At 41.2% G+C, this 18382-nt stretch overlaps 3 protein-coding genes across 4 annotated transcripts in view; 1 reads left to right on the top strand and 2 right to left on the bottom strand.

Moving 5' to 3' along the window:
* swsap1 (SWIM-type zinc finger 7 associated protein 1) overlaps positions 1-18382 on the top strand; it is a 28539-nt gene that overhangs the window by 9262 nt on the left and 895 nt on the right. The window contains exon 3 of the mRNA XM_018698596.2: positions 11213-11305. Within this exon, the coding sequence (XP_018554112.2) occupies positions 11213-11305 (93 nt within the window). The remainder of the gene's footprint in view (positions 1-11212; positions 11306-18382) is intronic.
* Positions 537-12577, bottom strand: rab3db (RAB3D, member RAS oncogene family, b). The gene is made up of 5 exons (XM_018698597.2): positions 12215-12577; positions 9035-9271; positions 4228-4346; positions 3580-3704; positions 537-3449 (listed from the first exon to the last, which is right to left on the bottom strand). The coding sequence occupies exons 2-5, from the start codon at positions 9269-9271 to the stop codon at positions 3262-3264; spliced, it is 669 nt and encodes a 222-aa protein (XP_018554113.1). The 5' UTR covers positions 12215-12577; the 3' UTR covers positions 537-3261.
* tmem205 (transmembrane protein 205) lies at positions 15666-18211 on the bottom strand. Of its 2 annotated transcripts, none has more exons than XM_018698600.2 (4): positions 18072-18211; positions 17064-17179; positions 16806-16969; positions 15666-16665 (listed from the first exon to the last, which is right to left on the bottom strand). In XM_018698600.2, the coding sequence occupies exons 2-4, from the start codon at positions 17161-17163 to the stop codon at positions 16363-16365; spliced, it is 567 nt and encodes a 188-aa protein (XP_018554116.1). In that variant the 5' UTR covers positions 17164-17179; positions 18072-18211; the 3' UTR covers positions 15666-16362. The 2 variants fall into 2 exon arrangements, with proteins under 2 accessions (XP_018554116.1, XP_018554115.1); XM_018698599.2 differs by having other exon boundaries at positions 18051-18207.

Below are 18382 nucleotides of genomic sequence, written 5' to 3'. Positions count from 1 at the left end.
GTAGCGGCCCATCCCCGTCAGTTTAAATGCAATTGAGCGCTTCTTTACATCATTTGAAAGGGTGGGGGGGGGGAACAGCCTGATCCAATGAAATGGGCGCTGATGTAAAGACATGCTGTATTTCATACGCATGGTAACGATGATGATGATGACATACTGGACCAGCTTTAACATTCAGCTCCACATCCCTTTGAGCCCGTTTAGTGAAAAATTCAACTCCAGATAAGTTGTGTTGTGCTGAGGCCCTGCACAGGGAAGGTAGCTGTGTCTCCCTGTGCTAACAGGAAGAGGAGGATGAAGAAATCTGCATTGTTGTGGAGGACAATGGCAGAGTGTGGTTTCTCTGGTTCTTCAGATAAAACATGAAAAAAGCTCTGGCCTGGTGTTTTGAGGTTAGGAGGTAGGCTGCATGGTCATAAATTACATTTTAGATGCTGCTATCACCACAAAGACTAACCAGCCACGTTGTACCATAGGACCCTGTGTAACTGATTAGTAAAAGGAACTGAAAACAATGATTGGTAATGACACTCTCGTTTTAGTAATGAATATATTCTTTACTGTCATATACACATTTCAACATGTTCAATTAATTCTTGTTATATAAGATGCACTTTTTCACAATGTTTCCATCCAAAACATTCAAAACTTGAAAATAAAGGGATCAAATGATCAGACTGAAATCTATCTATCAGGAGTGCAACACATGAAAACAAAGAGACCATAAACAAAAGGAAGAAAGAAGACACACCAGACTAACAGCTCTGAATGCTACAAACCTATTTGGACAACAGCATCAGAGTCAGTAGTTTATCAATATGGCAGATACTGGACAAGTGGACAGGTTAGCACAGCAGTGCCAGGTACAACATTAGCACATTCAGTATGTATTCAAGCAGCAGCTGCAATTGTGAAACTGTCAGATATTGTATGCTCTCTGGATGCCTTTGCATTCAATTTAAATACACTGCTAAACCGTACAGTGTTGTAATACAAATGTAGTGTTATGAGTCAGTGAAACAATCTCCTTAAACCCCTGCATCAAAGCTCACTGTGGTACAGATGACACGATAATAACCAGCTATCTGATAATCTGTGAAACTAAATTCACTCCTCAGCAGCACACACTGACGGGAGAGACTAAGCTTATGCAATAGCAGGGAGTGGGCTGAGCCCCAGTTGTGACCCTAACCCCCCCCCCCCAGGTGTTTGCGGAGCGACGGCAGGCTTTGGCATGGCAACGTGAGGCTGCTACCGTGGTGTAGAGTGAGTTGACTCTGACTGTTCAATACTGCAATGTGAAAAATGATATGAAAGAACAACAGAAGCTGTTAAGTTCAACAGGTGGCAAACATAACGTACTGTGGAATTCTGATAAAACATTATTTTATTCACTTCAATGAAAAGATGACAGATTTTACAGTAATGGGATATAAAGTGACACAGGATCTCCTAACGAACATTCTGCACCGGCACGTTACTTTTCCTGATAGTGGCAACAGCAGTTGAGACGTAAACCTATCCTTCTTAGAGATCAGTGTTCCCTTTGTGAGTGTACACACACACACACGGTGCTGCACTTGCACAAAACAGTCATTATGTCAGTAACAAACAAACAAACAAACAAAAAAGATAATTCACTATTTTGTAAATATTCAAGTTATTAAGCATAGTATGTTTGCCATGCCAACTGTTTTGCCATGCTGCAGTTAGGGATAACAGTGTGTGTGTCTGTGTGTACGTGTGTGTGTGTGTGTGTGTGGGTAATGGTGAAAGCATGTATGTGTGAGAGACAGAAAGAGTGGCACAAAGGGGTTAGCGAGGACATGCCATGAGGCAGGTCATGTGACAAGTACAAGCGTCACCAGGGTTAAACGACTTCCTCAAACGAGGAGAGGACAGAGCACAACAATTACCATTAGCATCAACCACCAGCTGTCTCAGAAAGGAAGGCAAAGAGCAGCAAAAGACTGGTATTAAAATTTAAAATACAAAACAAGGTTAATGATGACATCCTGTTGGTTTTCTTTATCATTTTAATCCATCATCTTTAACTTAGTAAGTGATGGATCATGGGATGCCTCAATGTCACAATGTGCTGGGAAACTGCTTATTCGCTCTCTTGCCAAGATAGATAGTTAGATAGGAAGAGTGATACCACTTTCATGTCAGTATGGTATATGTGAAGTGACAGTGAGCAGGTGGTTAACCTAGCTTAGCTCAAGGATAGTAAACGGGTAAACTGTTGGCATGGCTCTGCCCAAAGATAACAAAGCCCTAACGATATGTCTGCTGCTGTCTATAGCTTCTTATTTAATGTACGGACATGAGAGAGATAAGAAACATCTCATCTAACACTACAAGAAAGAGAATGAGCGTTTTTCCCAAAATGTTAAATTTGGTCTTTAGGTTTGGTTTGGCCCTTAGTTCAATATGATTGTGGTTGAGACATACAGTACATAATTTCAAATAGGCTGTACAAAAATGATTCATGCAACTGTCACAATCACAGCGCTCAGAAATTTGCCTCAAAAAATTATTTCAAAAACATGATGTATTTCAGTTAAGAAGTGACAATTAAATTATATGTATGTCTCTTAGCATAAACAGAGTTTATGATATATAGTCAATGTGGAGTGAAACTCATGTGAATCTAAAACAAAACAATGAATGCCAAAAGTACAGCTATCCTCACACATTATTTAGACGTATTTGGCACCACTAACTTCTGGCTACCTGCACACATACCTGACACAGAGAATTAAAGGTACTCAACAAATGTTTTAAATGTGGCAAATGTATCATGCTAACTGGACAAGGCAGTTGATGTGGGGAGTGGACAGAGCATGGGGCAGGTTTTGCTGGACTATCAGCTCATCACAGACCCGATGGGTCGAGACCACAGAGACAAACAGAGGCAGACTGGGCCTCTTTCAGGGATAAGACAGAAAGGCAGGCCTGGGGAACAGAAGGGGGTCTGACAGCGGTGATGCTGATTATCTCCGCTGTCTGTCCTTTGGTTTGTGCTGCGATGTGTGAACAAAGCAGAGCTGGGCGTGGCTGGATTGAAGAGAGAGGAAGCAATGCGGCACTTTCCAGGGTTGAGGCACAGAAAAGGAGTTGATCTTCATGTAGGAGTATCAGTGCATGTGTGTGTGTGTGAGAGAAAGAAAGAGTGAGAGCGAGAGAGAGAGAGTGTGTGTGTGTGTGTGTGTGTGTGTGTGTGTATTTGTTGGGGAACTTGGTAAGAGGGCAGATGGTTTAGCAAGCACAGCCTCCATGGCTCTCTGAAGGCGAGTCTTTAAGGCCCTGGTTCCTGTGGTTGGATACGAGGTTAGCGTCTCCCTCCATGCTCTCATTCATCTTCTCACAGATGACGTCCACTAGACGCTCAAACACCTGCTTCACATTGATGTTGTCCTTAGCACTGGCCTCAAAGAACTGAAAACCTGAAGACAAGCAAGATGTAATGTGATTATATTCAATTTACTATGAAAAGAGAAATGTATATATGTTAAAATATATAGAGAGACAATAAAAAAATTACAACACAACAAATAATATTGAGACAATTTTTACCTAGCTCCTCTGCCAGTCGCTGGCCGTCCTCTGTGGGTACAAGCCTGTCATCCTCCAGGTCACACTTGTTACCGACAAGGATCACCTGAGCATTGTCCCATGAGTATGTCTTGATCTGCGTTGCCCTACAGGACATACACAGAGTTATATGGTCTACATTATTGAAATCAGTATAAAAAAAATGGATCTGTAAGGCAATATAGAGCCTAATAAATCAGATGCTTCCCTGTATAACCTGCAAAAACATTAATCTATGGGTGGTCAGCGCTTAAATTTATGAAGTTTTTGTAGTTCCACTACTGGGAAAAAGCCATCAGATTTTGCAGGATCTCTTAGAGTTGGTGCGTGAAAATGTTTGGGTGAAATCTGTAAGAAGCTGGTGTTTTGCAACAAATTACAAATAGCAGCAAAATGTGTGTGGAAAAGAAATGAATGTAACCTACGTGGACAGATAGTAAAGGACGAAGAAATCAACTTATGAGCAAACATTCTACATGAGTGACCACATGGTGGGATTATTCTTACTATTGCTTATTGGTCCATGGCACAACTTCACACCGTATTTCATTCAACTGTTTTATGAAATAATCTGACTAAACACCAATGGGGCAAAAAACATAACATCCTGTTCAAAGATTCCCTACTCACCAGTCCTGCACTGCATTGAAGGAGTCCTGGTTGGTGATGTCATACATGAGCAGGAAGCCCATGGCTCCTCTGTAGTAGGCTGTGGTGATGGTACGGTAGCGCTCTTGCCCTGCTGTATCCTGCATTTACACAAACACACATAAAATACATTTCTGTACTATATTTCATACTCTTTACATTTGTCAACAAAACAAACAAAAAATCACACATTCTCATGTGATCATCCAATATATGATCTGAAACCACAAGGGGGCAATATTGTTCAAACTATGGCCTTCTGCTGCAATACTTTGGCTCTGAGTTGCACCGACAAAGAGTATATGGAGTGAATCCATCATCTAGCTATTAGAGTGACTGGGCAACTCCAATACCACTGTCTAATTCAGAGACATCTGGCAGAAAGCAGATGGACTTTTCAGACTGAACTTGGTCATATAGTCTGGTTCCCCGCAACTCCCCCTACATTTACACCACTGATTTTTAAATGTAATTTAAATTTAACACTATGAAGTGTATATTGTTACAAAACGTTTTTCATACAAACTGTTCAGACAAACGGTGCTCGCTTGTTAACTGCTAATGAGCTACTCCACAATCTTTCCACATACTCCCTGGCATCTATAGACATGCAAGTACAAGTACCCTTGTTTGGGAATCACTGGTCTAATTAATCAGAGGTAATGGGCCAGAGATAGAAGGTATAACAGCCAATAAACTATTGATTTTCTCTCAAACTGACATTAATTGACATAAGACTGTTCATGATGAGAGACTTGTAATTAGTATTTTATCAAAGGCATTTTCAAATAAAACTCAAGTAAGTTTTATGTCTGTTTTTTGTTTTATTTTTTAATAAAAAAGATAGTTGTGAATCCTGGGTCAGGCCAAGATATGATTTCACTCTCTGAAACCTTTGTGCGTTTCCTTCCCTCCAAAGCATTGGCTTCATTACCACATCAAAATGCCACTTGCTCAACACAGCACAATCCATCAGGGGATGGCATTTAGATATGAGCTCCTGCCACAATCATTTCTCATCAACCAGGACTTCTGGCTTGCATCAATAAGAAGCAACAAGAAATCTGCAGATAACAGAGACGCAAGCATCACAGAGTCAAGGAAGGTGTGGCTACTGTGTGTTGTTACCCCCCAGCCACAATGAGTGACCTGTTTATCAGGAGCATCTTCCATTTAAGTGGAGGCTGTGTGTGATGTCACAGTCAGCAGCTCACAATAGTCCAGTGGATGCTCAAATCAGAAAGATCAAACAGGTAGTCTGAGTCCTTCATTTGCATCGGGGGCCTGTGTGGGTGTTTCTGTGTTTGTCTGATGTTTTCCTCACAGTGAAAAGGAGGAGGAGTGAGTTGTCCAGGTAACCAGAGGCCATTGAAGGTTATGAATGTTCCATTACAGCCTGGACTGCTCTGGGTGGTCGGCCTAAATGATCCATCTCACTTTACAAAATGGACAAGACTGAGCACAGTGTGCTGCAGAGATCCTTCTTCTCAGAGACAGCAGGGATGAAGAGATTGCTTACTCCCTGTATATTCTTTTATTCTTTCCGATGCCACAGATAGTCTGCTTTCTGTCAGGGCTGTTTTTGTTTAAGTAAAGTGTGAAATATTCCAGGTCCATCTTTATCGCATCCATGCAGAGATGATCAAATATTTGACAGCATAATGGGACATCTAACCAAACAGACAGTCTCCAGGGCTATAATCAAGCCCAGCCAGTAAACAAAAGCTGCTCCCTCATGTGTATATGTATGAGTATAGGTAGGGAGGGGTTTAAATCAGGCTGCTGCATGTCAGAGACTCTGACGTCATTGGGACCCTGATCTTTAAACATGCGTCACCTGTGTTTATATCAGCTGCCAACACAACACAGTGGCGCATCATCATCCCCTAGGCTACCATACACAACCTGTGTGTGGATGTGTTCATGCGAAGTGTGCGAAAGGTGTGTGTGTTTGCTCAGAGATCAAAAACATATTTCCATGACACAAAAAGGAGGGATGTAAACAGTATGTTAACATTGTACATATGATTAAGCTCTAGGTATTCACTGTGCTTGGGCCATGTGGTGTGTTATCCATGATACACAGAGCGAGGCTAGCAGCTGGCAAGGGGTCATCAACAATATTCTTTGTCTGGTAACCTGGTGAAATCTCTTACAGATAGTGTTCAGTGGGAGCTAACATGAATTTAACAGCCAGGGAATTTCACAGAGTTGATTATTAACACCACATAAGGGAGGACTCATATGAGGACATGCCCGCAGCTCCCACGCCCTTTAAATACACTGCTACACTAACACTGCAGTATATCTTCATTATGTCTCTGTCAGATGCTGATAGGGAACTTCCTGTGCTTCCTGACCTAAGGAAATACCAGGTCTCTTTGTCATTCAGCAGCATTATCAGGAGTTGAGTCAAGAGCAGGCACACACAAAATATGCCCACCTTCTCAAAACCTGACTAATTCACAAAGCACCTAACACACATTATACAGTCATTAAAGTTAATTCTTTCGAACTTCTCCCTGGCTGTTAGAGTATCATGCACATCTAACACTGCATGACATCTAACAGAGACACATGTTTGGTCAGGTAGGTGAGTGTATGCTTTGGTGGAGGCTCCCCTGCTGCTGATTCATCTTGGTCATACAGTGGCTCACACATTGTTGGTTCAAATGAATCATCTGTTTGAACAGCCTTAACAGTATATATCAATAGGATTTGTAGTGTACTGTGAAGGAATGTGCAGGAGGTGGAGAAAATATTAAGGATACACCTTTTAGAACAATGTCAAAGTCCTACAATCAATACCAGAGGTCAGTTGTTATTGAGACTGTCAGAGTTGCTGACATTACTAGCAAGCCCCCCCCCCCCCCCAAACACACACATATACACACTGTCTTTAGGCTGAGCTAAAGAGCTGCTGATTGTGACATAATTTGTATCCTAGAGACAACACTTTCTGCAAGAAAGCAAATAAGTGGAATCCCAAAAAGTCAAACTCTTTCCTTAAAGGGCTGTTCAACGAGAACACAAAATCACAACAGCAGAGGCTTTCTGACTCTAGTGCGGGTCTAACTTCAAAAACGCTGAATCCCACGTTTCCCATCATTCATCTCCATCATATTTTTTCCATTACATGTAATAATGTCTTTTAAAATGACATCCTTGAATTGTGGAAACAGGCTTTGTAAAAGTCTCTGAGCCCAACCTGAGATAACCCCAAAATTCATGACGTATGCTGCACACACCTAAACTGACTTAGCAGAGAGGAAAAGTGATCTCAAGTGGAGCATCAACACCAACCGCAATGCATGTAAAAACCTAATAACACTACATACTGCTGTGTGAAACATGGTTAAATCAACACCTGAGGGTCTCAACAATAAAGAAAGAATATTAGCTTCAAAAGCTAAAGGTTACTGTATTGTTTTGTGTTTGACTCACAAACTATACTATCACTGCACTGTTTGCTATAAATATTTAATGGTCTCGCAACAGCATGGCTACTTGACCTTGGATATAAAAGTTTGGGGGGGAAAAACTCAAGGTCCACTCACAAGCAGGATGGAGGATTTTGGGTCACATCAGGATAACAGTTTAAAAACATGACAACTCAGATCATCTTATGTGGAAATTTGTTTAAACAAAAAACATTTATAACAGCTTCAGAGAAACTGAGAAACCCTCAGAGAATTTGCAGTTTCCCTCGGCTCTACAGAGCATTTCAGTGCCTTTCAGCTCATTGTTCTGGTTTTCCAACCCACAGCTGTTACTGTGCTGATTCACACTTGCTGCTCTCATCAGTGTCATTTTTGGCTGCAGCAGGCAGTTGTTATTAGTAAAAAAAAAAAAAGAAAAAAAAGAAAAAAAAGAGAGGAACTCTAAAAACCTACAGTGCACTCCCTGGTCATCACTAAACAGCAGACAGACACAGTTAACAACTAACTGATGAACAGAGTGGAGGATTTAGCAGCTAAATAGATAAATATTTCTCTCAGGAGTTAGTAGAGACCAAACATAAAGCTAAAAGGGGATAAATATTGGACTTATATTCATCAGGTAATGAAATCAAAGGTAAGACAATTTCTCACTGCCTCTATGCAAACAGTATTAGCACTGCTGAACCAGTCCTCTAAATCTTGTTGAGAAATGTCCCCATCAAATCAAATGGATAAAAAGGCTAGTCCAACCAGTTACACAGCTCAGCACAAGTAAAGTAAAACACCCCTGGAAGACACTGACCTCCAACTGGGCTTTGTGGCATCAAACAAAAGTCTGGAAACCTGACAACTGTACTCCTTTACTTAGGTTAATCTGTCTGTCTGTGTGTCTGTCTATACATTTATGTGAACACATGGTAGATGGCAGATAAGGGCAAAGAGTAAGAATTTGTATGAAACTACGAGGAAGTCATGCTTTTTACACTTGCACAATTCACAGGCTAAACTTACACAATGGCCAAACCCGCAGTTTGTGTTAACAGGTCTTCTGTTAAGCCTTCCTCTATCTAATCTTTACGTGCAGACACGACATTTACTGAAAAGGATGTCCTGGTGCCAACAAACGTTCCACATGGGTTTACTTTCCCTTTCACTATCTCCCTATTTTTCTTTTATTGCCAAAGCAAACTTGAAGAGTCTGGAGCATCCAACAACACATAGAATGCACAGCTCAGGTGTTGAAAAGACTTAGACAGAGACAACGCAACCTGCTGTTTATACTTTATGTGGTAATGTAATGTGATACCACAAATCAAAGCCACAATGTATCCCATCTTTAATCCACTCACCCAGATCTGCAACTTAATCCTCTTGTCGTTGCGGAAGACAGTCTTGACCTTGAAGTCGATGCCCACTGTGCTAACGAAGGCAGAGGTGAAGGAGTCATCTGCGTAGCGGAACAGGAAGGAGGTTTTTCCAACGCTGCTGTTGCCAATGATCAGCAGTTTGAACATGTAGTCAAAGTTCTGGTCGGCCGCATCCTTCTGAGAGGGCTGCTGCTGGAGCCGCGAGTCATTTGATGCCATCTGGAGAGGGAGAAGAAGAAATTAAGCAAAACAATTACAATAACATGAAGTATCTTCCTCCCACAGTCCAAAGACAGGCAAGTTAGGTTAACTGGTGACTCTAAATTGTGAATGTGAGTGTGAATGGTTGTTTGTTGTATGTCAACCCTGGCCATCTGTCCAGGGTGTCCCCGCTTCAAGCCCATTGTCAGTTGGGATTGGCTCCAGTTAGCCTGTTGCTAACTTGTTGAATGTAGAAGTTTAAGTTAAGAAGTGATTTCTACAGCATTGGTATTTATCTGATGTAACTGAATCATCAATTGAATTGAATTGAACTGAATTGGATTGAATCGGGAAAAAAATCTATTCTGGGCTGTGAAATTTCGACTTCTGTCGTCGACTAAATGTTGACGACTATTTTCACCAGCTGGTAGTTGACACTGTTTTTTGTGGCTTGGTGCTGGGCAGGTAGTGTATAGTAGGTTTATCAGAGTTTTTTTTTTTTTTTTGCTGTAAATAGCTGCCTACTGACGGAATGAATAATAATGTTTTATTCATCAGTTAACCAACTTATCATTTCAGCACTAGAATCAACCAAGCTCAGCAAATTATAATATTACATAAATTACAAAGTGTAGGACTCCTGAATCAAAGCTTGGTTAGATGTTGGTGAAATCCATCTTGAATTTGGGGAATCTTGTTCCAACTCTGTTAAAAGGTTTTTAATCGAAATGAAAAAAAGTTTAGAGTAGCAAAGTTGTACTTTTAAATTATGGGAAGCTCCGCCATCTGCTTCATTGTAACCATTCATGTCAGTGTAATCTCTCCTGGGGGCAGGTATGAGATTGCCTGCCACTAAGCCTTTTAGTGTCAGTCATCCAAACAGTGGGAGGAGGGAGAGCAGCCGCACAGCTTTTGGTGTGAAAAGGAAACCAGAGAGCTAGCCATATCTATCCCACGCACGCACACACACACACACACACACACACACACACACAGAACACACACAGACACACACACAGACATACACAGCTGATCAATCAGTGCAGCTCAGCTCAGCCCTGCCTCTTTCTGGTGAGGCTCGTCTCCGTGGAGACGAGACTAGGACTCAGCTGCCAGCAAGACCCATTAGTGGTCAAAGCAGTCAGTTCGTTCAGCTTTTAACTGGCCAGATGGAGGTCTCCAGAGCAGGACAGCGATATCTATCACACAACTACTGTAGGAAAAAAGTGGGGAGAGGAGAGGAGGATCATTACTGAGAAATTAGAGAAGCCTGGCTAAATCATTTATTGTGTATACACTCATGGCTTGGTTTTGTATACAGCTGTGTGTCTCCTTAAAAGCTATTTAAAATAACTAACATAAGGACATAGAAATTGCCCATTACTTATTTTACATGTGCTGAAAATATATTGCAGCTGTCTCATGAACACTTTCTCACTGAGAGTTAAAACTGTGCAATGCAGAAAACCTTGATCAGGTCAGAGGTGATCAGGTCATGAAACCTCTTAGTACAAACTTGTAAATCGTCTTCCCTGGATTTTTCTGTAACTGCAGTAACATACATTTAACTCCCAGCCCACTGTAGCATGAAAGAGACTTTCTACACATACCAGCCTGTGCAGCCTCGCATGTTGGTTGATGTTGTAATGAAATTGCTGCTTTCTGACAGTGGGAAAAAATTGCAACACTCTTTTGCAACTTCACATCTGAAGCCTAGGTACATTCCCTATAAGAACAATCCCTTTTCACTGTAAATTGCTCTCTGGGTGTTACATAAAGATCTGTGCTCAAGCCATAACTCCCAAGTCTTTCTAATCTCTCAAGACATCGGCTGCAAAATCCAAAATCACATGATGCCTGTGCAGTGGAAGGGTCTCCAAGGTACATACTTATAGATCCCATAGCATGGACCCACCCACACTTAATTATATTATTTTCTCTCTCCAATTTTCTCATCAGCTCAACCTTAAGCCTGAGGTAAACCCAGTCACATGTCCGCCCTGTTTGCTGTGGAGCTCCAGATGTCTGCAGGTCAAGGAGTGTGCTCATAAAGTCAGTGGACATTTTTTATATTATCTTTTCATAGACGTGTAACATAAATAGCGAGATTTACATAGTGCTTTCTTGTTATTGTGCTGTGTTGCTTAATTCTGTGGTGGGAAGTTCCGTCTAGCATGTAAATTACCAAAACTACTTGCAATATATTCAAAGCAATACAACTGACCGCACTCAGAGATCATTTTTAACATGCTGAAAAAACTATGTAGAACATGTGGACACAACAGTATCCCATTCAAACATCTTAATCTATCAAACAAAACAGCCTGACCAGATCACACTGAGCAGCTGTGATGACTTTGATAAGCAGTCCCACATCAGCACCTGCCATGATATCAGGGCAGTCATGAGGGAACAGACATCCTCCATGTAGTGGAGGATAGCCATTTACTGAGCTGCGGCATGGATGAGAATGGGAGCTCCTTTATGGCACACTGAAGTAGCATTATCTCTTAGTAAAACAAATAGAGGCCATTGTGGTGCAGTAGGGCCTGATGATGGTGCGACCAGGTCCCCCAGCTGGCACTGTTTGCTGAGCCAGGAACCTGCAGGCTGCCTGACCCACAGGAAATGACCACTATTGATTAGTTGGCAGCTGTCACATCTGTTCTCTCATTAGGAGGAGGACTGAGATGCAAACACTGATGACAGATAGTAGCTTGGGCATTAGTTTTATCTTGATATTGGAAAATGACTATTACTCTATGTCAAATCCACTTGTTTTAATAAAGTTGGCGAAGAAGAGCAAAACTGTGGTAGAACTCAAACATTAGCTAACAGCCCGTGAGGAAAAACCTGTCAAATAAGTAGGTAACATGTAACTCTACTCGGAGTGAAGGTGCCCCATTAGCAAGGAAGTGTGAGGCAGGAAAAACCGCTGGACTGAAACTTGGACCAACTTACCTTCTTGTGGAAGAAAGCAAACGTCCAACTCGGTTCCCTTTCGAATCTGGCGTCCTCCGTCCGACAGTGAGATACCTATGAAATTATGCTAACAAAGTGCACCTGAAATATCCTTTCCTGCTCCAGCGACAGCACCAGCAGCAGCCGACGTGCTTTCCTTCCTCAACAGGCTACTTTTTTTTCTCCTGTCGCCGACTGCTGGAGCAGCTCCCGGATCTCGCTTGTGTGTTCAAAGCTGTCACTGTGGCTGGAGCTCACTCTGTGACCGAGTAAATGCGGACACAGTCACTCGCTAAAACCTGAGAGGCTGTGTCAGTCTACACAGCTCGAGGATAGGGCCGACCGCTGTGCGTGCGCACGCGAGTGCGCGGGCACCACACCAATGCACACACCCAAAAGAAACAACACGATTTTTAAAAAAAAAAAAAAATTGCAACAGGAACTTTAAGTGTGTCCAGGCTATTAGGTCATTTATTTTTTAAATAATATTCACATATTATCTCCACAGGGTTTGTTAGGAAGTTATAGTTGTAAGGCCTGTATTTTTCCAATGCTAACACCCAATAAGAAGTTTTTCTCCTTCATGGTGTCTATATAATATCCATATAATCAGAGCAGGAATAACCCTCCAGGTGGTTGGTTGCAAAAAAAGTCTGTAAGGTTTCATGCTCTGGTTTATTGTCATTTCCGTACATATGCTTGGCATACATACAGGGAAACAACATGCTGTACCTCATGGACATCAGTGCAACAAATAAAAATATCACACAATCTTGAGCACTCTTACATTAACAGCAAAACTCAAAATGTCTGAAATTAAAATGGTGGCATTTCTTCAGTCTTTAAAATTAGTAAATCCCCATGGATCATGAAGGATCTGTTGGATTCAGCTGTGAACTGATGTATGGCTGTAAATCCCTGACATTTTCTATGAGAGGGGCCAAATCCCTCACGAGGAGCACAATGGGATAGCTGGTAGCAAGAGATGAGCAGGTAGCACAGGGGGCAAAGTTAAAATAAATGAACTGTGATTTGGAAAGGGTGGGAAATAAATCGTTGCAGAGATCCATCAGATATTCACTGTCACCAAATTTGAGCATTGTATTATTTTTTGCAAGAATTAATCAAATGCAATGCAACTCGTTCACTGTGAGCCAAAATAGCAACAACAGCGGATTCCACAGTAAAGAGCATTGACAGCTCTGTGGGTCTGCCCACTGACAGGAAATGCCAGAGGTTTTGTGTTTTTGCCCTCACAGTGAACTGCAGGACGTGACTGAGCCCAACCAAGAAATAGTCCATAAAACCACACTGCAGGTACTTGTTGGTTATACTTTTCAGTTATTAGACACACACACACACACACACACACATATATATATATATATATATATAGTACATTTGGAAAGAGTTAGGCTAGCTATTAGCCTACTCTCTGTTTCCAGTCACTGAGCTAACCTGGCTAACCTGCTGCTGGCAGTGACCTTACATTTAGTGTACATGTGACATGTGAGATAGCGAATAACCACATTGACTAACTGTTTCTGTGCAGTGAACCTGGTGCCCTTGAGCCTCAGGGAATTTTGCTAGAAGTTCCATTTATTTATCCAAATTCGGCTGCTAAGTCAGTTTTTTAAGCACCACAAAAATCCATGGTCTCCCAATACCTTATATAAAAATGATCTCAATGAGTTAAACCCAAAGAGATACGCAGATCTAAAATTTTGTGAATAAGAGAGCACTGGTATCAGTTAAGTACTGAATGTCAGAAGATATTCTGAGTTTAGGTATCAGAATCAGCAGAGTAAATGTCCCATTGGTGCATCTCTAGTGTATTCTTTTTTACATATAATAGTCATGCAAAATCTCTATTGAGACTTGAAAGTATACATGGAAATCGCTGATCACAGCATTTTTCTCCATACCTCTACAAATTCTTGATGGGAGTGGAGCTCATAGTAAGTTTGTGCTAACCACTGTTGGTGTCATTATGAGCTCTGATAGTTTTGTTTTTCTGGTATGCATAACAGAGAGGTTGATAATCGCTAACTAAAGCAGAGGTGTGTGTGTGTGTGTGTCTGTGGTTAATGTTTGTATCAGACTGCGTGGCCCTGTCCTTTGATAAATTGTACATTCTGTTAGGATCTCAGTGTTTTAATGCTGCATAGGTGCATATCCATCACTGAGATCAGACAGTTGCAAATTAGGCCTACATTTCCACATTAGAAATCATTGAATAAAGCTGCTTGAGACTCCCTGACTCATAAATAATTTAACACACCATATTACTGCTGGGCTGCTCTGCAGTATCACTACAGTTCCAAATAATGGGCCCTGAACTAGCAGCAGTCTACATTCAGAGTGTAATTGCTGCAGTGACTTTCTTTCTCAAACACAAACATATTCATTTCCTTGTGTGGGTCAGGAATGAGGGAGGATGGTGCAACTTATCTGATGCAAGTCCTTAACACTTCCTTTTGTTTCCTTACTTCCTCGTGTTTTAGTTTGAGCAGCCAGAGTTGTGGAATTTTTAAACAGCAGCAATTTTCTTCATTGTCTTCATGCCTGCACTCGGCTCAACCAAATGATCTACTCATGGCTACATGCAGATGTTTGGAGGTTGGTTCAGTTTTACTGAATTATTTTTACCAACTGTCCTGCCATCTGACAAGCTTTATTGAGGATATAAACAATTTACTTAGAATCTCTCTTCCATGACATGAAGAGATGAGTGGATAAACTTGTTCTCTATTTAAATAAAGTTTATTTCCTGATGCCACTGCTACAGGCAACCTGACAGGACGGCAAAAGATCTAACATTCCTCAAGAGATTTGGAATGTATAGTCAGCCTCTTTCCTTCAAGTCAGTTGGTCTGTCACTCAGACCAACTGACTTGAACGTTCTCCAAACTGACAATAAGGCGTGTTAACACAATGTCAGCGAGCTAAAACAAAGTGTGTTTAGAGGTAATTTTGTATGTTACCATGTTGTATTTTTATCGGCTGGAAAGCAAGAAAATTAAAAACCTGAGGAGACAGGACAGCTTAGAAGGCAACATCTAAAAAAGGGCCAGCATGAATTGCACTGGGAAAAGCCCCATCCCTTTATGTTCAGTCCCTGCATTTTATATTGAAATGTCTCCATTATAATCCATTAGTGCTGTAATAGGGACAGTGCCTCTCTCATCCTTTAGCTGGCCAGCAAAGCACCGTTCTCTGCATTCAAGGCTGCTCCTCTCAAAATCTGATGTGCGTCACTGGTAATTACATTAAAAACCTGACTATTCCAAATCCAGGCTGTCTGTTGGGTCTGGGTTCACTCATGAGTGTGTTTCTTTCCAAACCAATCCAATAAAACAAGTACTTGGTTTTAGGGCATAAAGATCATGACACGAACAGAACAGAAAGACCTGTGGTACCAGATTTAAAGAGGTATCAGTGGATGCACGTGTCAGAGTAAAATAGCACATTGTTTAATCTCACACTCATAGTGTTATTCAACACTGTTGTCAAAATCAAAATACAATTCCATCATTCCATTATAATATTTGGAGACACAGCATTTAACAAAGGAAATTTAGTATGTTATGCCTAACAATAGATCTGCTAACTTTCCCTGAATATGCCTGTGTCCAAACATCGCCCCCTGCTGGGGATGCAAGAAAATTGGCCACACAGCACTTGACGTTTGCTGGTTCAATTCTCCGGCGTTTTTATAAGACATGAGTTGTTAGCAGGGGGTAATATCATGTGTAATAATGTCAACTATCAAACGCACATACAAAAAAAAATACATCCTATTTTGTATTAATTAGATACTGTTTGATGGGATGCTTAACTGACAGATAAAAGTGAACAGCAGTACTGAGTTTTTTGGAAGCTCAGACGCATCAAAGGCCTCCTCACTCATAACGGGCACTTGTGATAGCTGCAGTTCCTCCAGTGGTTCTTACACTGATCCAAAATTGTGTATAAGTTCACATGATGTCACTTACAAGTTTATTTGTGGGCATGTTTAAATCAGGTTCATACTGTCCTTCCTGACTCCTCAAGGATTATTTTTTCCAGATCATATGAAATACTGTGATGACTGCAGAAAAACGTGGTGAGATGTTTTTCAAAAATTGAAGCCTGACAGCTATTTTTCACTATATGGTAGATAAATGCAGAGCTGTGTAGATCAAATTAACTGTGGTGCAGATGAATCCTATCAGGTTGCAGAGGTTGGACAACCCATGGTAACATCCAAATGTGCTTTTGTAGGCTCTGTACTTGGGGTCTTGTTCTTTGAGCTTGGCGTACGCTTCTTTCTGGCTGCCCAGGCCGATCTGGTTCCCCAGGCCATGCTCCTTCTCCACCTCCCTCATCTGGAACATTACCTCTGTGGCCGCTGGGCCAAACCACTGGGCGTTCAGACCTGCCATGATCAATGCCACAAAATACAGAACCATCTGCAAGACAAGCAGAGATAAAATATCTTACTGGAAAGAAATATGATGATGATTTACTATTACGGTAATGTGATTAAAATACACAGAGGTTTGTGTATAATTTTGTTAGCGTGTGCGTAGGTGCAGGAGTGATGTTCGACCTGCACACTTTCATGCCAGTCCAACAGCTCTCTGGGGTGGTACACAGCATACACAGCCAGGCTGACAAAGTTGCTACCCAGCAGACAGTAGAAGTAAACAGGGAAGAGTTTACTCTGCACCAGGCCAAATGTGTGCAAAGTTACCTGCCATACCAGTGCAAAACCTGCAGACAAAAACATCAAGATCAAGAAAAAGGGGTCAGAAATCAAATGTAGTGCTGAAATGGGAATGGATTCAGTATATTGTGCCCGTCGCACCTGCAATGAAGGAGACCCAGACTTGCATGCCCCAGGAGAAAGAGAGCACCAGGAGGTGTAGCACTTTGATCAAATCTGTCGGCTCCCCCTCTGTTGCCATGGTGTCACTCTGCAAACTATACACAGACATACAGTATATACAGAGTTCCCTATAATAATCCCTGTGTTTTGCTGACTTTGTTACTGCTACAGACCTGACTGCTGTATATGCAAAATAATACAACATTAACCATTTTCTTACTTTAAAAAGTGTTGTTTTTTTGGCCTGTATTAAAACCTAATTTGTAGAAGAGGTAATCAATGCCTTTGTTTACAAAGTCATCCACAGAAAAAGATTTTTTGTTACTCTCCATACTGACATTAATTGTGTTTGGGGTTTATTTGACCCCAGAGAAATTAATCTGTTATAAAACTCCAGTAACAGAAATATAATTATCTTGGATTTGGGAGTTGTAGAGCTGTGTAAACAAAACTGTGAAATGACAGATGTAAATGAAAATCTTTTGTATTTAACCATGTTTTACATCTGGCTTGGCATCTGTGGCAGACCTCTGAAGCATGTCAACAGCCCTAAATGATGTTCAAAAAGAATATTAGGGTTAAAAACAGGGCCTCAGAGATAAAGCTCTATCGTTTAAGCCTGGTGCTCCACATGTGCAACAGACCTGATAAAGTCCCCAGGCTGAGATAAGGGTGCAGAGCAGAGAAAATATATAACAAACAACTAATTTGTGACAGTTAAAACTAATATCAGCATCCTCAAGGCAACATCTTATCAAGATAGCGTGATAAAGGGAAATACATGACACCGGAACAGACAACTCGCTCTCTGTGAGCTGCAGGTTAGAGTCTCTGGCTTGGAGCTAACCAGCTTTAGCCTCTGAGCTAAGGGAGAGTTACACAAGTCTTTACCTCGGCAGCGCTGCGGACTTCATTTTGCATTACATGTACAATTACTCACTAGACGTTACAAAAGCCTACACTTACCTTAGTTTTAATGGTACTTGCCTTAGTATTTTTCCTGGAAGTTATTAGGAAAGCTAAATACAAATCAATAATGTTAGTATGATCCAAGGTTCAGTCGAGCCACTTCCTCTTTCATGTTATGATGGCCACAAGCCCCGCCCCCTGTGGTAGAGGCGGACCAATGATATTTTTTGAAAATGAATATTTTATTTCATCTTTGCAATTATTCATCATTTTCTTATTTCATTGTTCCTCCTTTGAGTTTTACTCTCCTCTCAGATCTGTTACTCCCTATTTTACCACAAGAGTATTCTTCAATTGAACAGCAGCTTACCAGTTTAAACTTCTAAATC

This window comes from Lates calcarifer, linkage group LG11 (assembly GCF_001640805.2).
Source record: "Lates calcarifer isolate ASB-BC8 linkage group LG11, TLL_Latcal_v3, whole genome shotgun sequence".
NCBI classification, from domain to species: domain Eukaryota; kingdom Metazoa; phylum Chordata; class Actinopteri; family Centropomidae; genus Lates; species Lates calcarifer.
The sequence above is the reverse complement of the archived record's forward strand: the minus strand, read 5'-3'. Positions and strand labels throughout refer to the sequence as shown.